Here is a 22,107-nt window from a genome sequence, read left to right as displayed (position 1 = left end):
CCAAAAAAATAAAATAAAATATCCGAATCGGGCCCCGCGATTTCTTTCTTATCGGTTATCATAAGGAAAGACCCTTTTTTATTCCTCCTTACGTCAGCCTTACTGCTCCTAAGTACCAGTGTACTTTACTTAGAACTCACTCTCACTTCACTTCAAATATCTTCATTTGTTAAGTGTAAGATCTCATTGGATGAAATAGAATCGAACTTTTGGAATCAAAAAGTTGAAATAAGATATCATGTTATAAGAATGACATGAGAGGGAAGCTTCCCTACAAACAACCTTCCACATGGCTTTACCACGCCGCCTTCTCACCCTCACATCCACCAAGCCACCACGTATAAGGCCTAGCCTCAATCAATTCTCATACTCATCTTCATTCTCATTCTCACACTCACGGTCCGGTTTAGGGTCAGGCTTAGGCTTACCCCCCCACCGCTTCTTCAGCGCAGAAGCCGTCGCCGACCCCGCCAACAAAATCCAGGTGTACATCTCGCGGTCCACAGACCCGTACCTGAACCTGTCCATCGAGCACTTCCTGCTCCTGAAGTCGGCCCCCAACACCGTCGTCCTGTTCCTGTACACAAACCGGCCGTGCGTCGTCATCGGCCGCAACCAGAACCCCTGGATCGAGGTGAACCTCAACCTGCTCAAGCACGGCAACGGCCTGGTCCCCTATTACGAGGGCGGCAGGAAGCGGACGCGGGCGAATGCGGAGGAGATCCTGCTTGTCCGTCGTCGCTCGGGGGGCGGGGCTGTGTTCCATGATGCTGGAAACGTGAACTATAGCGTTATTTGTCATCCTATAGTGTTCAATAGGGACAAGCATGCTGAGTTGGTCGTCCGAGCCCTAAACTCCCTAGGTGTGGAGGGGGCTCGCGTCAATGAGCGGCACGATATTGTGCTAGATGTGCCTATTCCTACCAAAGCTCGTACTCCTGGTCCCAAATATGTTCCTAAACCTGGTCCGGTTCCTGCAGACCATGATGCTGCTGCGGACCCTGCACCTAACCCTGCACCAACTGATTCGGATGCTACTCCTGCCGGTCCTAGCGCTGCTAACGCGGCCGATCCTGCCGACCCTGTTGGCTCTGGTGCCTCTGATGCCGCTATTGCCGCCGCTACTACTGATACTACCGCCGCCAGCACACCCGCCCGCGACAAAAAACCCATCCAAACCTTCAAGATCTCCGGCTCCGCATACAAACTAACCCGCCAACGCTCCCTCCACCACGGGACCTGCCTCCTCGCCTCGCCCAACATCGGGCTCGTCAGCGCCCTCCTAAACTCCCCCGCCGCACCCTTCATCACTGCGAAGGGCGTGGGGAGCGTGCGCAGTCCCGTGCGGAACGTGTGGCCGCTTCCCGAAAACACCAACCACCACAACCACAGCAGCAATGCCAAGGACAACAACGAAATCATAGAAGCGCGCAGGCTCGCGTTCGAAAAGGCCGTCGTCGCCGAGTTCGGCCGCATGTACAAGCCCACGGAGCCCGTGATCATCTCGAGCGCCGAGGCGAGGGAGACGCTGGATTTTATACCGGATATCATAAAGGGGTATAATGAGCTTAGGGTGTGTAGTTCCTCTCTTCCCCTTCCTATTCTTCTCTTCTCTTTTTTTTTCCCCTCTTTTTTCATTCCTCTCTCCTCTTCCCGCTCTCCCTTTTCCCTCCCCTTTTCCCTCTCCCCCCTTTTTCGTTTAAAATAATTATCAAAACCACCCGAACCAGCAAACGAACACACAACCCCCCCCCCCATCAACGAAATAATATCTAACCAAAAAAAAAACCAACAGTCTCAAGAATGGCTCTACACCCAAACCCCCACCTTCAAATTCTCCACCGACGCCATCCCCGGGGACCCCCGCCCCACCCCCATCCTCCCCGTCTACATCCCCCCCGGCTTCCACGCCGGCGCCACCATCAAGCGCGGCCAGATCGTCGAGATGTCCGGCCGCTGGCTGCCCAAGTCCCTCAAGGGCACCCACCTGCACCGCGTCGCCGACTGGGCCGCCCACGTCGACGACCCCAGCGTCGCCCGGTGGCTCAACGGCCTGTTCGGCATCGAGGCCGTCAAGAAGGCCGCCAGGGCCAAGGCCAGCGCCATGCTGAGCGAGTATCTGACGCTGGGCGGCAGGTTTGGCGGCAAGGGGGCCAGGGAGGGGATGGGGAGTTTGGGGGGGAGGTGGTGATGCATCCGTGGATGCTTACATAGGTACCTACGTATTACTGGGATGGGGTATCTGGGAACTTGCCTACCTACCGACGCAAAGGAATAGGGGCAAAAGAATCAAAAGACAGCCTTACTTAGGTGATATATACCATCATCCCTGTATTTAAAAGGCTAGACATACATAAGACATGAAAATCTGTACCAAGCGGCTGACCCATTCATCGATTTATCCATCGAGACGACACTCATAAACTATGTGAGTATGGACTAGGTAGGTAAAGTAAGTAGGTATCTAGACAAAATATCATTCATTCGCCATTCATTAGAAGTATACTGCTCCCATGACGTTGGAAGCTTCAACACAATACAGCATACCCCTTTCCCTAGGTACCTACTCATCTCTCCACGACCCCAGCCCCCATAACGCCCTGCCCAAACCACTGCGCAACAACCTTGAACCTCTCCTCGCCCCTACTACTACTCTTCTTCAGTGCATCTTGGAAGAGGTCGTGGCGGTCGGCCCTCTCGTCCTGGCTGCGCTTCATGGCGCGCACGGCCGCGTTGTTGACGGCGCACACGGGACACTCCACCTCGTTGCCGTCGTCGCCGCCCTGCTTCAGACACCGCTGGTGGAAGCTGTGCTTGCATAAAAAGTGCACGGCGGGAAGCTCGAGTAAGCCGCCGCAGCCAGGACATCGCTGAGCCTGGAACACGGCTGGCTTGGCGCCGAGCTCTGCCATCTCCGCGCGCTTGGCCTGGGTTTCTTTGCGGAAGGAATTGATCTGTCGCCTATTGGCGGCGATCTCACGGCGCTCGCGCGAGATCGTCTCGTGTAGATATGGCTTGATCATGCCCATGGTCGCGACGGCGTTGGAGCCTAAGGTCTGGATGACCTGAAGTGGGGCCATCAGACCATCGGTATCGATTTTGCGCAACACATTGGCCAGTTCCTCGGGTCCGGCCTCCTCTAGGATCCGTGCGTCCGAGGTAAAGTAGGCGAGCGCCGCGGGATACAGTTGCGGCTCCTCGGCGCCGTACTTCCGCAAAGCTTTGATGGCACCCCGGGTATCCTTGGCTGAAGTGTACGACCGAAAGATATCAAAGAGCAGTCCGGCCTGTTCTTTAACAAGTGTGGTACCGTCCCGAAAGTCTGAGAGATGTGATAATAATAGCACATTTGAGTTCTCGATGGGGACTTCGCGACCCTCGATCAGCTTCTTTGCTTTGAGCTCCCATTCCTCTCTCTGCATGCCTTTCCTCTCGCTAGCTTTGTGGAGGTACATCTCAAATAGTGTTGTGTAAATGTCAACTTTGTCAGATTCTTGGAGTGAATCTTCCTGTAGACAGGCTTCTAAGAAGACGATGAACTCGTCCGAGTGGTCGATAAAAGATGAGAATGCGGTTCTAGGTGGTGGTGGGGTATACTTCTGATCCGTGGTATCCGAATCTCCGGCACCTGCATCACTGCCAGTTGCTTGTGATCCTTGACCAGTAGGCGTAGGAAGCGAAGAGGTGTTCATATATGGTAATGGAAGTAGACTTGTAAGATTCTGTACAGCAATGGCAGCTCCAGCTGCGAGACCACCGCTTGAAATGGTCTGTGTCTCCGCGGCTGGTGCCAAATGAACTCTTGGTCTGTATTTGCCAGTATAGTAGTCGATGAAAAGCTTGGTGGTGTCACTTGGACAGTTCTCTAGAAGTACCCTGGCGTACTTCATCAGATTTGGATATGCCTGTTAAGATCAGCGACAGAACGAAGTGAAGATTTGAGTTATATTACATACCGTCTCAGCATCTAGATGCCATATGAAGTCAAGTGCTTCGGCATAGTTCTTCGAATCCTCGATGAGGATATCTACTACTAGATCATTCTCGCCATGCTTCGTCGCAAGATAAGCAGCTTGTTCAAAGTAGCCGCCCTGTCTGCACATAGTTATGGCAGTGTCCAAGTCAAACTTGAGGTCTCCCTCCGACTTGATGAACTTCTCCAGCTTGTCGACATCCTTTAGCTTGGCATAACAGTTCAACAATAAGGTAGTATGATCTGATGTAGCCTTGTGGTGTTCATGCAACTCCTCAAGATACTCGATTAGGTTATGTATTCTTTGTGTGTCGAGGAACTGTTTTTGTTAGAGAGTGGGGTTTTATATAGGCATACATGAATATGTATGTGTGTGTGGATATATGTGTGGTATAGGATACTCACCTTCCGGATGACTTGCGAAGGTTCCGTGTTGTCGATAGCTCTTATGTATTGAGACATGGCGCTATCATAATCCCCTTTCTGGTATAAGTGATCGCCGTATTTCCTATAAATGATATTCTGTTGCTGCAAGTCCATGCCAGACTTTTGCGCAAGGTTGATTGCAAGCGGAAACAGATTGCGCTGGTACAATAGCTCGAGCCTCTGCTGCAGCGATTTCTCATGGTAGCGACTGACCTGACTTCTGATTAGCATATTGCAACACGCGTATAGACACGATCATTCCCCTCACTTTTCCGTCTTGCGTCAGAATGAATAGATCCCCCCATATTTGGAAAATGGCTTGGACTTGTGAGATGAGAGACTCTGAATGGGCGACTATTTGCAAGGCTGGGTCCACCATGGTAAATCTAGCAGCATTGAAGAGGGAGTCGGTATTAGTCGTTCCAAACCGTCTTCCAATACTGTCTGATGCTCCACTTCCAGATACTGGGGGAGGAGAAACGAGAGCGACATAATCCTGGAATGTCTCGACCAGATTTGTAGCTCCGTCATTGGCAAAGCAAAGTCCCCTGCCTTCCAACGTATAATAGTAGACGGCATCCTCTCGAACCACGATTATGTCTCCAGTTTTATCGTTTACGGTCATACAACCAGCAGCACACCCAGCATCATCGATGGTTCTGGCAGGCTGCCCTTGTCCTTTACCAGAGATGACTAATTTGAGAAATTTGGAAGTGGTTGCGACGAATAGGGTGGTGAGTTTGGGGTCGGCCACAAATTCTACGCCTGTGATAGGTTCTTCGGATTCGTAGACGATCCGCTGTTTCGTGCCTCGGTCGTGTATTAGGTCGCCACGTATCACTGTAACGGCCCCGTTGGCAAAGCCTACAGCGAGTTGTGATAGGTCTTCAAGAGCGGTGAAAGAGGAAATCTGTGTCGTCCAGTTTTAATTGTTATGTCATCAGGGTGATAGTGCAAGTAGATACTTACTGGAAACTGTTTTCGGCCGTTGTGTATGTTTAATGTACTCAAACAAGTCGGCAATCCCGTCTTCTTTACTGGCTTGTCAAGTGCCCAGACTTTCAATACTGGCTCGTTGCTTAGATCTTCCTACTATTCATCAGCCCTGTTCGATACCGTCCATAATGTTGATAGCATGCTATATGCTACATTTCATATGCCATATGCCATATGCCATGATTTTCATACCGAGACTGTAACTAACAAGCTTGTACCCTCGACCTGGCGCATATGGGTAATACGACCAGTTTCATGGGCAAGAAAGCTTCTGACAACTTTCCAGCTTGGTCCGATAATTCGCACATATCCATTGTCGCTTCCGAGGAATAAACTGTCGGATCCTGAACATACGCTCGATATTTCGTTGTTCTCGAAGAAGGATCGCGTCTCGTCGTCTCCGAGCTTAACCTGACTGACCTCGAAGAAATCGAATGCTTTCCACTAAGAAAGGAAACGCGATGAAAGTTAGCTAAAGTCAGTGTAGAGAGAGGATATGGAGACTAAAGGGCATTGATTGCATTAACTGACCAAAAGCAGAGCCATGGTGCAGGCTCAGGTGTTTGCGACAATCAACTTGGTAGCATCCGTTCTGTGTCGTTCATCGTTGCAAAGGATGGAGTTTCGATATCTTTGTAGCCTGAGGACGCTGAGAAGGCTGAAGTCGCTGTAGACGCTGAGGGACGTCACTAGAACTCGGGGAGCTTAACCCAGTAATTTAGAGCTTAGGAGTACATAGGTAGGTGATTATCGATAAGCTTAGTGTCCACTAAATTCATGCATTGTGTTACGGTCAACGCACGGCGGTTAGTTATTAACCCAGATGAACTACCCGTGGCGTTGTGGCGTATAGCATCATTAGGTCCTACAGTAGGTCACTGTCTCCAGAGTCTAGTACATGTACGTGATATTCGTCACCAAACTTCGAAAATCATGGCAAAAGATTAATAGAAAATCAAATACAAACAAATTTAAGGATTATTCCTGATGTATATATGGGTATCTCTGCATGCTTACGTAAATTAAATACGAATAAAACAAATCATATGCCCACTCATTACGATGCTTTTGAGCTATCAAACCTCTGTTTCCACCTCCTAAACTCCTTACCAAAATTGCCCGTATATCTCCCTATATCCACCTCCTTCAGTGGACTGTTTCCTAAATCAACGAGTGGTACCATAGATGGCCGGCCATGCGCACATTGAAAGGGTAGCGCGCAGTCGGTCAACCGCCTCACAAGGTCGGCACACTCTTCGTGAGAAAGGTGGTCGTTGAACATGATAGAGCTGCGACAGGCTCTGGAGTTAATCATTTCTAGAATTCCTCCTGGACATCCATGAAATCGAGATAGCCAATGCAATTCAGTAGAATTACCGCCACCATCCTGATCTGTCTCTGTCCGAATGTGCTGAGAGGCGCTGGGCCATTGCTCCTCAACTTTCCATGCTTCCTTCCTTAGTAGTTCGACCAGCAATCGAGGTTCTTGACGACATCTTTCAGCTATGCTTGGTGGTAGCGCGAATACTAGCAACTGCGCCCGGCGCTGGCTGTTTGGCTTGGATTTCGCCACCAGGCTGGTTTTGAACAAGATCCCCCAACATCTGAAATATTCCACGGAGCGTTCGAGTTGGCGGCTATCCTGGGCCGAAATGTCGAATGTGAGAGGCTTTTCTAGTAGCTCGACTTGGGCTTGAACCAATGGCTGAGGCTGTTCAGTAGATGTATCAGTATTTTCTACTACTACAAAATAGTCCTTCATCAAGGCTTCAACCCAACAACGCTCATCTGCGGCATGCTGATCAATTATGACGAGTAGTGAAGGCCCAGGCTCATTTTCAGCATGTGTATGGAACGGCGAGGATGACAAAGGTACTTTGACCAAGATAAATTTGCAGTCCAACTGCGCTATGACTGTCGCGTTTCGTAGGTTTTCTTTTGAAAGACGGCCCTCCACGCTGTAAGAAGGTTGTAGCACATCCAACGATCCGGAATGGCATCCGTGGCAATGGCCCTCGGAGGAATCTGTAAAGGCTAATGCCTTTTCTTCATCGAAAACAACTGGAATTGGCGGTTCTTGGGATGGAAAAACGGGATTCTCCCAAGACGATAAAAGATCGCCTAGCCAACTGCTTCTCTCATCTCGGGAGGCTGGTCGGGTATTTACTCGTAGCCTTTTTCTAGATGACTGGCCATTGATATCATCATGTCCTTCAGATATTGCGTCTCTATTCTTCACGGGTTGGATTACAACGCCAGTTCGTGCGTTGATCACCAAGGTTTCTTTGGTCGCCGGGTTGCTCCATAAGACTTCCTCGCCTCCCCGAAGTTCCGGTCGCTCTTCAATAATACTGGGGTTCTCACGGGGAGGTTCTTCAATAAACTTAGGTGTGCTAGTTTCTATGTCGGGGAAAGGGATACGAAGCAATGTGCCGTCTGGAGCAACTAGGGGATCTTCCTTATCAGGATCATCGCTCTCAACGCGTGGTGACTTTATAGGGGGCTGTGTCGCACTAAGATCTGCAGAGGTTTCTCGATGTAAATGGGACTTCACCTGTGGATGTGCATATTGAGGCTGTCCTGATTTAACGCGAGTCCATGAATTGAACGGAGATTCGGGTCGTGAGCGAGAAGTATCCAAAGCAAAACTGAGACGGGTGCTCGCCAAGTCCCCACTCGATACTCGGCTTCGAGACACGCGAGTCCGGTCTGTCCTATGACCCGCCTTTGGTGTAGAGCTTCTAGATGAAGATTCGCTGCGTACATCTTGATGCCGTAATGATCTGGACGACGCAGTCTGACGAGGCTTAGAATACTTCGGGCGAAAGTGATGTGCTTTGAGGAATTGGTAAATCACCGCCGTTAGAATATCCACGATTTCTCTCAGACTTTTGTGACGTTCATTCAGTATTTCTTCCACGTCACATTCGGAAAGTCGATAAATTGGCTCTTCCAAGTTGATTTTGATGTAGAACATGGGCCATCGGTCCACTCCCTTCCTACCTCGAAGTTCCTGGTTGGTATAGCCGTCTGTTTTATATCGGCGGTCTTTCGCCCTCCTTTTTTGCTCATCCTCGTTGAGGTCGCTACTTTCTTCCTTAACTCCGAAGCTAGAATTCGCAAATAATCGGTTTATTTCTTCGTATAGGACGTTTGAGCCATGCTCGTTGGAGATGGGTCTAACGCCTATGCTGATGAACTGCATTTGCCGAGATACCACAGGAACTAGTGACACAGCACCTACAACAGAGATGTGACCTGTTGATGCCTTCAAGGATACCCATAAGTCTCGAGAGCGGTCATCAGAAAGTTGGGCTTGGAAAAATATCCTCGAAACACGAGTAACGAGACTAGGAATATCATGTTTATTCTCTTGGGGATTCAAGGGCTCATCCGGGGCACGAAGCGTAAAGTTTCGCTGGTCAAGGGAATCGTGAATTGTTATGGTAACCTGGCATGGCCAGGCAAGCAATAGGGCTACGAGAGAATGCTTGAGTCGCTCCCAATTTTTGGCATTGGCGCCTCTATCAGCGTCAAGGGCCCTCTGCTTCACTCTAACAGGCATGGAGCCGAAAAGGTCCCTAACGGTTGTCCGGGTTCCATGAGGAAAGCTTAACAACCTTTGCTCTGGCAATGAAGGGGTATGCCGTGCCAATATCTCAGAGTTGTGGATTCTAACCGAATTATGGGAATGATAACCACTATGGTGGGAAGTAATAGACAATAAGGATAGTGATGCCACGGAAGCTAGAAAAACACCATGCCGACCATGACTATGATTGCAAGGAGGGAACCTCGACGTGTAGTGTAGCTTGCCAAGGCCACCAGTAGACTTGAATTCTTGGGGGGAGATACCCAAGCCATTATCCTCGACTGAGCAATTTCCTCGAACATAGTCAATAGATATATTGATTTTGGTTGCGTTGGCGTCGAGGGAATTCTTAACTAGGCCACAAACGACACCGTTGAGTGATGTTATGGTGGTAGACGATTTGATTTGGGCAATGACATGATCCGGCAACTGCTGGATGGACATCGCTGAATGTAGAATATTGTTCCCTTTCTCAACATTCTCATTTCCGTTCATGGGGTTTCAGGTATAACTTCAGAATAGAAAATGATACCAAAGTTCCCAAGTCAAAGGTTTAAACATCCAAGTTGATGTTCAATGTTATTTGATTATTTAAGCTGGCTAGCCACATTGACGTAGTGGAATTTGAAAGGTAATGTGGCTGATGATAACTATTGTCCTTTGTCCTACTTTGTATCGATCATGTAACTACCTTGGGCACCTACTCTATGTTACTCTAGGTGATGTTAGTAGTAGGTACCAGGCGGTACTACACTAGCACCTAGTAGTAATCTCTGTGGAGAAAGGCATCAGCCTCATATCCACTATTCATCAATCATTGATGGATCAATGATCAAATGGGACATCGGAAATACCAAGGGGCTTTGCTTCATTGATGTATCACCGTATCACGTATCACGGATGATGCTGTCAGCGCTTTGAAGAGGAAGCCACCATCATCCATGAAATATTTTGTTTTGTTTTATTTTATTTTACTTTTGGTACCTAAGTAGATATCCACTAACATCAATTGATCTCATTTTATTTCCATCTTACCTTATTTTTCATTTTTCAAGTTGGGCCGCATTAATTCAAACCTTTAGCTTCTTCTTTCTTGCCAACAGTGCAACACTGAATAGAAATCCCAAAAGCGCCAACAGCCTAGTAGACAGAACTAAACGATAAAACCCCCCCATCCGTTCGTTCCGTCTCAACTTTAGATAGGCTACATAGGCTGCATAGGCTACACGAGTCTAGATCATTGTCGCATACTGTACACTACCTCTCATCCCTTCACTTTAGTCGGAGCTGCCCAACTCCAGTTCTCCAGGGCCATACAGCTGCGTAACTGTCGTCAATTGAGACCCCCCAAAATCGTCATCGCGTCCACTCATACAACCATACGACACGACACGACACGTCTCTTCATCATTCATCATTTTTTATCTTTTTTATCTACCTAATCTATTTAGCATCATTATTTTTTATTTGACAACCAAAAGTTAAATTCTTATTCGATCGTTACTTGTCGATTTTTACACTTTGCTGCTAAGTCGATTCTTCTTAATAAAAAGATAGAAAAGATAAAAAGCCCCCCAGGCCCATCTGATCTGAGATGGCTATGACTGAAACATCCCCGCTTCCTATTACTGCTACTACCTCTACTACTACTAATACAGCTACTGCTACTGCTGCTGCTACTGGTAATTATTTGCTCTCTTCCTGGAAATACTTTATCATCTATATGCCGTCCCTTCGTTTCAAACATCGCCATTCCAACCACTCTCCTTTTTTACATTCTTATTTCACAACCCCCAGCACAGCCGATGAATCCCAACCTGCTGCTCTAACAGTCATTATGACAGATCGTCAAGAACGCCCAGGACGCAGACGTCCCTTCTCGACATGGGTCAAGAAGCTTGCCAATTTTAAGAACGGTACTACAGAAGGTGGCCGCCACAGCCATTCTAAACGCGATGCCGTCCCCAAGGTTTCCAAGAAACGATCTTCCAAAAACAATAACCCTTATCCTCAATCCGGTCACATCGGCATATCCGTCCCTGCTCATCAGAGCGATCCCTCTTTCTCTACTGCCCAAAGCGCCAGGGTTTCCGATCCATCCCTCGCTCGAAGAAGTCATTCCTCAGCTGGCACATCCATAGATGGCGCCGGTCCTCCCACCCGCGGTAATATGTCGGTAGCGCCTACGATGTCCACCGATCACGAAGCCACACATTCTTTGCATGCCTCTTCCAACATGGAATCTTCGGTGGCAGGGACTAGTCGAACAGCCGGTAACTTTGACTCGAGAAGAGGAGGAGACAGCACTTTCTCATCCCCTGCGCCTTCGGTGCGATCTTTAACCACCACCCTCACCACCATTCAATCCATGGGTCCCAATGGTGTGATCAACGGCACGCATCAGAACGGGCATTCACCCAATCCAGCCAATTCCCAGACCATCCAATTCACTCAACCTTTCCCCACAAATTCCCCCGCGTCCGCGATCCCGCCGTACCTAGCTCCGCACTCGGTACCCGGTCACCCAACCACATACAACATGGCCACCGCCAACAACCTCCTTACGGACAACGCCTCCGTCTTGACCCTCGCTTCTTCCAGCAAACGACGGCGACGCCGATCCATGGACACCGACGCTTCCGTGCGCGCTCTTGCGCCATCCTCTCTTTGGGGTGGCAGTCGCGAGAGTCTCCCTCTCAGCGTACTGAGCGCGAACATCGATGGCACAGGCCGGGACTTGCACCAATCCACGTCACGCCTCAACGAGCGTACCAGCATCTACTCCACAACCGGCATTACGCCTACTACCACTCTAGCCGGCGAGCGCACTAGTTTATACGCAGGCAAGCAGGGACTCGGTGGTGATGCAGCTAGCGTGCGTAGTGGATTGCTAGGTCATGGCCGTGCTGATAGCGTCAGCGGTGCCGGAAGCCCACTAGCATCCCCACGCGAGGCTGCGGAGAAAGGCTACACGGTTGTAGAATAGGATGAGGGTATAGCGTTCATTATGAATAAAGGGTGGTAAAACTATACTAGGCTATCAAGCCCGAAAACACCTGATCCAAACGAAGCAAAAAAAAAAAGAAAAAAAAAGAAAGGCGGTGCATTGAAGGCCGGGAAACAGCATTCCAACAGCTCCGAAGAGTCGTTCGTACAGGCACGCATCAAAGTTATAAATTCCATTCCTTTGAGCAGTAGAGTAAGCAAAGGGGTTGGTTTCAACGGGCTCTCTCTTTCATAAATCCAGGAGTCAGTGACTACCTGGGAGTTGCCTCCTCCACCCTGGGGACTTTGGGGAATGAGAGGATTGGTTGGCTGATTGATTGATTTTGCACCGACTACCTGGCTGGCAGGCAGGGCTAGGTTTAGGCTGGACCGGGTTGAGGCTCCTAAAGGTTCGGAGGGGAGCAAAGGGAGTGGATAAACAAAGGCCAAGGCGAAGGCGAAGCAAATTTTTGATACCCGTTATTACTGTACTTGTACTTGTATTTGTAAGTTGAGCGAGAGAGAAAGGGAGTGAAAACACAGAGAGAGAGGACCTGGGTTTTCGAGTTTACTACTTACTCACCTACCTAGGCACTTACCTTTTTACCTGTATGCTGTCTATGGGGTTGTTGTATACCTACATACCTACTAGGTACCTATCTAGGTACGAGAATGCTAAGCGCGAATTTGAGATTGAGTATTTGAAACTGGGAAGCATGGCAATCATTGATTACTTGGGTGGCTACCTACTTAGGGGTATCTACCTAGGTTAGGTAGGTATTCATGACTTGGGAGGGTTTAATGCGTACCTATGGGTGACTACCTACCTATGTACTTCGATGCCGGTAATACCAATGACTGTTGGTTGGTTGATTAGTTGATACCTATATCCAACGCCGTGGCAAGATGGCAAAAAAAACCTGCCCTCGCAACCTCCCTAAAAAGATACCTATACAACACTTAGAGCTACCTCTAGGTTAGTACTATATACCTCCGTACTGTACCTACATAAACTCCTATATTCCCATGACAGGAGAAAAGGGGCCACGTCCGCTCCAGTGTATCCTACCCTACTAGTAGGTAGTATACATCAAACCATAAATGCATACATGCATGATGATATTGCTCTACCTAGGTTAGCTGTTGCCGCTACCGTTGTTTCCTCTACGGTAAGGGGGGTCGTGTTTAGTGTACAAATATTTAATGACCTGGTCCGGGGTGGTTAGGTAGGTAGTTATTCGGTTACTGTTGGTTTGTGCTTGTTGGTCTTGATAGGTAGGTAGGTATGGGGTGTTTGAGCTTTAGTGTATACTGGTAGTGATGATGATATGTGGTTGGTTGGTTGGTAGGTAGGTAGGTAGGTAGGTAGGTAAGGAGAGTACTAGGTAGTGGGCACTGTTGAGTACTCGGGAGGTAGAAATATAAGTGAGGGATGGGTCGTGGACATGATATCATCAGGTGCGTTACACGCCTACCTAGGTACCTAGAGATTCAGAGGCCTTTAATAACGGGGAGTATAAGAGAGGGGGGGTGGAGCTTGTGTACGCAGATAGGTGCATAGTAGTAGTATATATACAAGGTATGTACAGGTACCATACTATACTGCAATATAGACTATTCCATCATCCTCCTTGAAAGAAAGACATAAATCGTACCCAAAGATTTGAGGTAGATGTCCTGTCCCATCTTATTCCACATGCTCAGCCAACTCGTCAACGCCATATGATGTACATGGATACCTTGCAATATATGGATGAAACGGAGTTTACATGAATCATAAGCCGTGTTAAAAGGCAGACGAGAAAGAGAACGAAGGGAGCAGAATGCTTAGGAGGCAGCCAGAGCAAATTATCAGTACGGCAAGGGCTCAAGGTTCAAGCCCACGACGGAGAATTTAAAGGCGTCGTTTCTATGGTTATGCGCGTCTATGGTCAGCTAGATGATCTCCAAATACGGAAGTTGCAACAACAGTCTTTCCTTATCACCAAGGAAAGGAAGATAGATGCCAGGCACCTAATTAAAAGGGGGTGTAGGGAGAAGAAAACAGCAAATAAAAGCATGTGCGTACCTCGAATAACTCCCAGCAACATCCAAGTCCAGCCTCCCTCGCACGCAGTCATCGAAATCAACATCCGCGAATATGACGTTACAGCCGTCATCCCACTGCGGCCCGGCAACGACATCGCCAAACGGCGAGACAATGCTCGATCCGCCCCGAGTGCTAGCAGCGGCGGCGACGGCAGCCTTAGCCGCCGGCTCGACATGTCCGTTCTTTCGGACCCCTTCAGCTTCGAATACGGCAGTTGTCGAAGCTGTCTGTTTTCCATTGGGGAGCGCGATCTCGTTCCCGTCCTCGTCAATCACAGATTTTCTCCTCCCAGCAGCGCCATTAGCCCCGCCGGCTCGATGGCCTCCATGTCCGGCTGATTCAGAGTCGCTTGGCTTGTTGTCACGCGGCGAAGTGTTACACATATTTGAGCTGATGACGAAGCAACGACCCTCGATTGCCACAGTACGCATCACTGAGAAAGGTGTATTTAGCAATTGCCTCACCAGCAACATTTAAAGTATAAGGTGGTAGAGATTCAACATATGGTTTACTAGGGATAACCACGTTCGAAAATACTTACGTCCTAACCAAGCCTCACGGTTATCCGCAGTAGGAGCGAGGTAGAGATTGATGTTTTGCGCGTAGAGGGTCTGCCGTAAAAGCGGCATGTAATTTTCCCAACAGATAGCAGCAGCCATATTAATTCGGACGCCACGAATAGTAGTGCTCACTGCCTTGAGGGTTGCGGGCGATCCCTGAGCCCAAATGAGTCGTTCTGACCCTGTCTAAGTCCGCTGTCAGCATTCATCTAAGAAAATGATGATATGTAGACTATGTTTGGTGGCTATGATTTATAAAGCCAGTGTTCAGTCTGCCTAACTCGATGCTCGAATCATTGGGCTTGCCCAATCTCTTGTAGTATTTTGCTCTCTGACACTTGAAGTTCCCGCCTGGTTTTTGCGAGCTCCAAATGCTTCCCTTTAGCCTTGTAGAGCATCTCCAAGTTTTTCAGGGGGATGATCTGGTTTCTCGATGGTAGCTTATGACGTCGAGCAATCTCCACTGCTCTCAAAAAGCCCCTCTCAGCTTCGACGGTATTTCCTAAGCGCAAGGAGAGACCCCCATCTAGGTTGGCCAGGGAAGTTGCCTCCTCCGCACTTGCGGGAGGTTGGTCACTGGTCTCCTGGTTACCCAAAATGGATTGTATGGTGGCATGTGCCTCAAGTAGCTGGTTTCTCGAGGTTTTCTCATCGAAGTTCGCTATTATGAGGCGTGTCTGCACAATAAAAGAACGCAACATAGAGCTAGGCCAGTCTGCATGAGCAGCCAACCATGTCTGATACTGTCTCATTACTTCCGACATGCCCTCCAGTGAGTTTGGGGCGAACCGCCAACCCCGCCGAGCAAGCTCAACGATGTCATCATCTGCGCCAAGACGTTCCGACAGCTCCTTGAATAGCACGTGTAGGATTTCCTCAACGACCTCGTCAAAATTATCCTCTAGGTTAGACGCATCTTTCCAGATAAGAGTTAACGGATGTATTGGGCCAAGGAGTACCGAGGAGAGATCGCCAACATGCTTTCGAAACATGTATAGTAGGACGGGATGTCCAGGCCAGGTGAAGCGTAAGAAGTAGATCATCATAACGACAAATTCGGGTAGCTCATCCTTCATGGCATCTTTCAGATTGTTCAGAGACGAATCCAAAGCCTGAAACATTTCGGCTGGAGACTTTGTATGTTCCATAGATAAATGGAGGGACGCAAGCTCATCCCAAGCTCCGACTGTACATGATCTCGAAGCACTCAAGTCTATGGGGGCGGGACTCCGAGTAGAATACCCATCAGGGGTCCGCACCCAACGAGATTGAGGGCCAACGGTGCACGCTCTGATGTAATCGCGCAAGACGGTCATGATCTCTTCCAACTTGCGAACATCTGGCGGCGACGCAAGAGCAACTGGTGATGGTGTGCGCAGCACGACGGCGCCAAAAGGAACTCTTTCGTAAACGTTTTCACAATTGGCTCGGAAGCTTCGTTTATGTTCCACATAACGCTGGATTCTCTCCAAATCCACATTTCGACCTCGAATAAACAGCTTAGACGGTTTTCCGGCAAAGTCTCGTTCGGATTTCTGATGAAGAATCTCCAGAACCTCAGATTCCTTCAATTTCTTATCGATGCCCCAGGCTCTGATCCTCTTCTTGTACATTCCCATCCTGTTCATGGTGAGAAATGGTCATTCTGGGATATTGCATTGTACGGGCAACTTGCGTGGCGTGGAATCCGTGGTCTTTAGCCATAATCTGCCTGACTTCTTTAAGAGTTTTATTCTGCTCTAAATAAAGACTCTTAATGACCCCCCTAAGAGATTCCCATTCTGACGGAGCTGCGTATTTCTTTGGCCGATTCTGTAGTTGCGGATATGCACTTGATAAATTGTCGTGTGATTGACAATCCATCTTGAAGATGATTCTGACCGAAATTTGGTCTTCACGGATAAGTAGTATAGCAATGCGAGTTCCGGGATCTTATGGAGGGGAGTCATTCCAGATATAAGAGATTGTCAAGCAAACCCCCTGCAAGGCTATGAAGTAAATAGCTGCAGCATCAACAGCTACGATTGGTGAGGAAGATAAGGGGCAACTCTCAGCTGACCAATGATAGGTAGTCGGCAGGGGGGTGCGTAAGCAACTTGGGTGAACAGTAGTATTCAAAGAAAGAGAGAAAAAAAGAAAGATAGAATAGAATAAAGCCTACCGGTAGGACCTTTCTCCTCTTCCCAATCATTCCCAACTTCGGACAAACGTAAACAACAGAGCAATACAAGCTGCCTCCTGTCTTTTCGACCAGGCCGACCACGATGAACACACCGGTGTGCCTAGCGATTCGTTCCAGCTCCTCTCGCGTGCCATCACCCCTGGTCACCGGTGCGTCAGCTTGTCCATCCCTGGCTTGGGCCCCCAGCTGCTTATTCACCCAAGCATCGCCGGCACCAGCTCCATCGCCGACAGTATCACCTAAATCGACAGCACTCTGGAAGTAGCGGAGATACTCGTCACGGCCCTCGGCGGTCCGTGAACCAATCTTACATCCAAAATCTAAACCTCGCGGGTAGCCACCTAGATAAGCCTCGGGAAGTAGTAGGATATCAGCATCATTAGCAGCAGCAATGCTAGCAACCTGGTAAAGTTGAGCTAGTGTCTCCGATGGTGTATTTGCTGTGGATGGAGAGGCTGTTGCCAACCTAATCAATGTAGGAGACATTGTTAAAGTTATGTAGGTTAACTTTGGGGACTCGGTACCTAGCCTTGAGAAGTATGATGAGAAGTATGATGAGAAGTATGATGGAGAAGAGTCAAAATGATGAAGAGGCTCAAAGTGAAGATACAGTAAGTTGATATAGTAAGCTCCTTAGTGCTATGCATAGGGCACTTTAATGTTTCAAGTTATTTGGGGAGGCGCCTACTAATTCGATCAATATAGACAAAAACTTAAATCAACCCATCAACCCATTAACCCCTCAAGAAGAAGCCTAATCTATCAGTCCTATGGCGTTTTTGCCCCGCTACGTCTCGTGATCTGGGGTGCATTAGTTTACTTTAGTTGTATTTAATATACCTATTTAAGATGCAACCCAACCCAACTCTACTTTATTAACTTCATCCCATTCCCATTTCCATTCCCATTTCCATTCCCATTTCCATTCCCATTTCATAACAAACTTGGCTATCATCCTTTGGCATCAAAGCTTGTAATAATAAAAAAAAAAAAAAGATGTACCTACCGCACCAACCATCTAGGCGGGTAGCCGAACTCTCGGTGATGTTGAATCTAACCGGAGGTATGTGCTTAGAGGAGATAGACACTGAATTAGTTCATATAGGTATCAATAGGTAAAGGCAAAATGCGATGAGCTTACCTCCCTTCAATGCTATTTATATTTCATCTATCCTTTACCACTCTGACTTGATGTCTTCCTCATTTGATCTATACGAAATAGAAATATAGGATTGCCATATCTTAGTATCAAAAGCTACCTACTTACTGTCTTCCCTTCTTCCCAAAAAAGGAAATTACCAAGCAACGGCCCATCACCATGTATTGCAAAGAACCAACAGTACTCGGCCATTTCCCAGCCGAGATTTGGTTAGGCATCTTGGATGAGATGGAGCGTTCCTGCAGCTACAAATCCATAGCCCATCTCTCCCAGTGCAACAAGTTCCTTAATGATCTCGCAGAGCGGCACCTCTACCGAACATACACCACCTACCGCCTTTACGGGGAGGCAGCAGGAAGGTCGCTCGCTGCCTACTTCGATACCATCTGCAATTCGCCACGCCTGGCGAGCCTCGTCACCACTCTTCGAATTGACAAGATTGACTCTTCCACAGCTTCTAAGTATAGTCATCACATCTTAGAGGACGCAGGTCAGAAGATAGGAATTAGGGTAAATAAGCCTGCCCTGCCAAGCATGTCAGGCTTCGAACAAGCCCGCATCATAATAAACATGCTACCGTGTTTGCTTCCGAATCTGTAAGTTGTACTCAGCACCTTTTATTACTATATTTCCCAGTGTGCCTACTCCGGAAGATTGTAATGGCTAACTAGGTGCCTTACCTACTCCCACAGGAAAACGCTTCATCTGGGACTAGGGATCGTTGGAGGCGTCTACAAGTTCCAAATTCTATGTTATTGGCGCGACCAGTCTCCCGACAACCGTCTCCGCAAGCTAGAGGTCGTGAAGCTGGACTACGGCGCAGAAGGCACGGGAATCAGGCCGTCGGATGCGCCCGGTTTGTTCTCAGGGGTAGCCCCCAACATCCACACCCTTTTCCTCCGGCCGCGCTACGTCTTGACCGACATGTACGTTCCCAGACGCCTAGCCCAACACCATTTCTGCCCGGCGCTGGTCCCCACGCTAGCCAAACTGCGAGCGCTTCACATCGACGGAAACCTGCCCTACACGTCCCGTGAGGGCATGCTGATCCAGCACTGCCCGAAGCTCGAGGTGTTCAGCTACCTGAAAGGCGTCTGGGATGTGCACCGGGACATACGCAACCTGCCCGTCAACACCCACGCCTTCCTATCCTATCAATACAGAGAGTGGCCCGTCCTCGAGCACACCATGGCCGCCATCCTGCCCCAGCCCCCGGACCTTAATCTCCTGCACTGCACCTCGCTCAAGGTCGCCCACATCGACTACGAGCTCCTGGTCCGCTGGCACCTCGCCGACGTCCCCCGCGACCGCCGTATATTCAAGAAGATCCTCCCGCCCTCTCTGACCGCCTTCCACCTGTACGGCGCCGACCGCCTCCCGTTCCTCGAGTACTTTTATACCATCCAGCCGCGACTCGCCGGCTCCCACTTCCCCAAGCTGAAAGAGCTGGTGTTTCACACGGACGCTGATCTGGCGCCGGAATCCGCGATACACAGTGTTCTCGGCAGAGCGATGAACCAGGCGCTCAGTGGGCTGCAGTTGACGCCCAGGGTGGAAAATAGCGCCTCCCGGGCGTGGGACGGCTAACAGACATGACAATCACTACTCCCTCTTCCACCTTGGCACTCCATTTCTCGGCAAAGTTCATTCGATAAAGCCTGGTATATACACACATACACACCGAGGTAAATCGATATACCACGCCGATAAAAGCCGCCAAAGTCACAGCAGTTGGATTACCCCTATTACAGCCACACATACATACATACATGCATACATACAAATACCACTAGCCACCCCCCTTTCCCCTTTCCCCTTTTCCCACATAATAATATACCTACCTACCTACCAAGCCTATTTTCCAATATTCCTTTTTCAATAATACCAACTAGCCACTCCCACCCCCCTTTCACAGTTAACCTACCTACCCACCCATCCACCCATCCACCTACCCACCCATCCACCCATCCACCCAAGGCTGGGACCATGATTGATAATACATACACACACACACACACACACACAAATCGATCAATACAGCCATACCAAAACAGAGCTTACTACCTATTACTTTTACCTAGGTCAAGTAGATGGCTAGATGGTTAGATGCGTACCTACTGTAGATGAGATACGTATTCGTACCTGTCTAATAACCTAGGTTAGATCGATACCCAGCTCCAAGGATAGAGGCGCTTGTTTATTAATAAATGGTCAATTGCCTAGGCTCGAAGAATAGTGTTTGAAGTTATGAATAAAATTTATTTATAGCATGACCACACTGACTAGAGCATGGCGCCTCACGTTGCACTTTCTACCGGGAAGAGCAAATATTCACAAAACATGCTAACATTTTAGCTGGAGATAAACTTCATAATGATACGACTGTATTGTTTGTTTTAGCAGTTGGACATTTGCAGGTAACAAGACCCGAGGAGCAGTCAAAATGTCAAGGAAATCGATATTCACAGGAAACACAGGTGCAGATGAAGAAGTTCTATTTATTAGTTGCCTTGATGAACGAGAAAACCAACTCCACTGTCTGATGCCTGACGCCATCTGCTCAGGGGTGGGTATCTCTAAACAGGTATTAGGAGTCCTAGGAGGACTATGAATCATTTATACATCGTAAAAAAACCTCCGGCAATCTCGAAATCATCTCATCATCAAGCGAAGAGAAACCTCGCATTCGTGAGCCATCCATGCACAAGCCGACCAATAACATTATGTGACGTATGTGTCTAACCTCCCAACCCTAGATGCCCTGCTTCTCATCAGGTACCGAAACTCCACCCAACCTTCGCCCTGTTAGGTTGCCCGTTTAAAACATCAGGGCGGCTAGACCAGCAGCGGCAATCAAGCCAACTGGTGCCGCAGTGTACTGAGCGGCAGGGTTCGAGGTGGACGAAGGGGCCTCGGCGCTGGTTTCGGTAGCGGATTCGCCACCGGTAGAAGTCTCCGTGGCTTCACTGCTTGCTGGTCCCGTGGTAGTGACGCTGGTCACCAAGGTCGAGCCGTTAGAAGTGAACGAGGACTCGGTCACGCCCGTAGTAAGAGATCCAGATTCAGTGCCAGAAGCGCCCGACTCAGATGCAGCGGTTCCAGTGAGGGAGTAAACGGTACTAGTGATCGAAGATGTCATGGTCATATCGCTCATGGTGATGGTGCTCTCAAAGGTTGTAGTCAGGATAGGGACTGAACCACCGGAGAAGCTAGTGGAAATTGAAGGTTCGCCATTGGAACCAGTGACACTGATTCCAGTTCCTCCATTTTCGGTGGATGAGCCCGAGCTGCCCGATCCGGAAGCCTTTTAGTCTTGTCAGCAGATGCCAATGTAGGAGTAGGAACTCAGATTCAATATCTCACATTCGCGGTATCGGTAGCAGAAGCCGTTGCAATAACGGTGGTTGATGCAGAGTTTCCGCCAGTCTGTATAATTTATTAGTCGATAAACTCGAGGTTGACTCCAGGTAATAACAACTTACAGCACCAGGATATCCAGAGATAACAACACCAGCATCTATCAGCAAAATTAGTACAAATTACATGGGCCAGCCATCTACTTGAATTGCCAAGTTCAACTTACCAGCACAGTATTGACTGCCGTACTGGATGACCTGCTGGGCAATGGATTGGTCCTGGCACGACTCCGTAGCGCAGTCTCTAACTCCGTATATGAAGTTCTGTTTGGTGCAAAGGCACGAGGGGGCAGCGCTTTCGCAACCAAGTTCGGATGCCTGGTTCAGCATGTTCTGAACACAGGTAATCTAGGACATAGGCGGTTAGCAAGATATAGGGAACATGTTATTGCTGTTTGATCAAACTCGGAGTTGCTGCTGTGATCAAGAATGGGCACCTAGAAGTAGGTCCCGAATATCAAATGGGAAAAGAGATTACTTACTCCGCACTGGGGAAACCCATTAGGGAAAGTAGTTTGGGCGACTGTGACGGCAGCGCCAACGCCGACGAGAATCGAGAGAGTCTTCATTTTGAATTGCGTAAAAAGTTGATGGTCGAGATTGATTGATTTGATTGTAACTGCCAATAACTGTAAGAATTTTTGGTTCAAAAAGAAGACAATTGAAATTGATGCTCAAAAAGCTTGCAAAAATGTGTAGATGCGTTGTGTGAGTGGAGTTTACGATTGT

The 22,107-nt window shown here is 48.7% G+C and overlaps 7 protein-coding genes across 7 annotated transcripts; 3 read left to right on the top strand and 4 right to left on the bottom strand.

The window, feature by feature from the left end:
• The first annotated feature begins 63 nt into the window (after window positions 1-63).
• On the top strand, window positions 64-2,379 carry GGS25DRAFT_203391 (uncharacterized protein). Its single transcript, XM_049256824.1, has 2 exons — window positions 64-1,573; window positions 1,796-2,379. The coding sequence occupies exons 1-2, from the start codon at window positions 290-292 to the stop codon at window positions 2,189-2,191; spliced, it is 1,680 nt and encodes a 559-aa protein (XP_049119401.1). The 5' UTR covers window positions 64-289; the 3' UTR covers window positions 2,192-2,379.
• Window positions 2,380-2,567: 188 nt separating this feature from the next.
• GGS25DRAFT_519939 (vacuolar protein sorting-associated protein 11) lies at window positions 2,568-5,941 on the bottom strand (the record flags this gene model as incomplete). Its single annotated transcript, XM_049263799.1, has 7 exons — window positions 2,568-3,905; window positions 3,957-4,292; window positions 4,379-4,612; window positions 4,668-5,309; window positions 5,369-5,488; window positions 5,588-5,839; window positions 5,927-5,941. The coding sequence occupies 7 exons, from the start codon at window positions 5,939-5,941 to the stop codon at window positions 2,568-2,570; spliced, it is 2,937 nt and encodes a 978-aa protein (XP_049119400.1).
• Window positions 5,942-6,329: 388 nt separating this feature from the next.
• On the bottom strand, window positions 6,330-9,570 carry GGS25DRAFT_483464 (uncharacterized protein). Its single transcript, XM_049260372.1, has one exon. It carries the CDS (start codon window positions 9,480-9,482, stop codon window positions 6,453-6,455), a length of 3,030 nt encoding a protein of 1,009 aa, XP_049119399.1. The 5' UTR covers window positions 9,483-9,570; the 3' UTR covers window positions 6,330-6,452.
• A 675-nt stretch (window positions 9,571-10,245) lies between these two features.
• Window positions 10,246-12,105, top strand: GGS25DRAFT_203332 (uncharacterized protein). Its single transcript, XM_049256823.1, has 2 exons — window positions 10,246-10,669; window positions 10,832-12,105. The coding sequence occupies exons 1-2, from the start codon at window positions 10,582-10,584 to the stop codon at window positions 11,971-11,973; spliced, it is 1,230 nt and encodes a 409-aa protein (XP_049119398.1). The 5' UTR covers window positions 10,246-10,581; the 3' UTR covers window positions 11,974-12,105.
• Window positions 12,106-13,503: 1,398 nt separating this feature from the next.
• GGS25DRAFT_483450 (carbon-nitrogen hydrolase) lies at window positions 13,504-17,710 on the bottom strand. Its single transcript, XM_049260371.1, is given in 5 exon segments — window positions 13,504-13,881; window positions 14,041-14,494; window positions 14,603-14,807; window positions 16,783-17,360; window positions 17,373-17,710. 4 exon segments carry the CDS (start codon window positions 17,287-17,289, stop codon window positions 13,824-13,826), a joined length of 1,224 nt encoding a protein of 407 aa, XP_049119397.1. The 5' UTR covers window positions 17,290-17,360; window positions 17,373-17,710; the 3' UTR covers window positions 13,504-13,823.
• A 411-nt stretch (window positions 17,711-18,121) lies between these two features.
• GGS25DRAFT_519935 (uncharacterized protein) lies at window positions 18,122-19,549 on the top strand (the record flags this gene model as incomplete). The annotated part of the gene is made up of 2 exons (XM_049263798.1): window positions 18,122-18,558; window positions 18,655-19,549. 2 exons carry the CDS (start codon window positions 18,122-18,124, stop codon window positions 19,547-19,549), a joined length of 1,332 nt encoding a protein of 443 aa, XP_049119396.1.
• Window positions 19,550-20,714: 1,165 nt separating this feature from the next.
• Window positions 20,715-21,947, bottom strand: GGS25DRAFT_519934 (uncharacterized protein; the record flags this gene model as incomplete). The annotated part of the gene is made up of 6 exons (XM_049263797.1): window positions 20,715-20,757; window positions 20,788-21,266; window positions 21,326-21,388; window positions 21,445-21,479; window positions 21,546-21,726; window positions 21,861-21,947. 6 exons carry the CDS (start codon window positions 21,945-21,947, stop codon window positions 20,715-20,717), a joined length of 888 nt encoding a protein of 295 aa, XP_049119395.1.
• Between the last annotated feature and the right edge of the window lie 160 nt (window positions 21,948-22,107).

The sequence above is a fragment of the Hypoxylon fragiforme genome (genome assembly GCF_022984875.1).
Source record: "Hypoxylon fragiforme strain CBS 206.31 chromosome Unknown GGS25scaffold_3, whole genome shotgun sequence".
NCBI lineage: Eukaryota > Fungi > Ascomycota > Sordariomycetes > Xylariales > Hypoxylaceae > Hypoxylon > Hypoxylon fragiforme.
The sequence above is the reverse complement of the archived record's forward strand: the minus strand, read 5'-3'. Positions and strand labels throughout refer to the sequence as shown.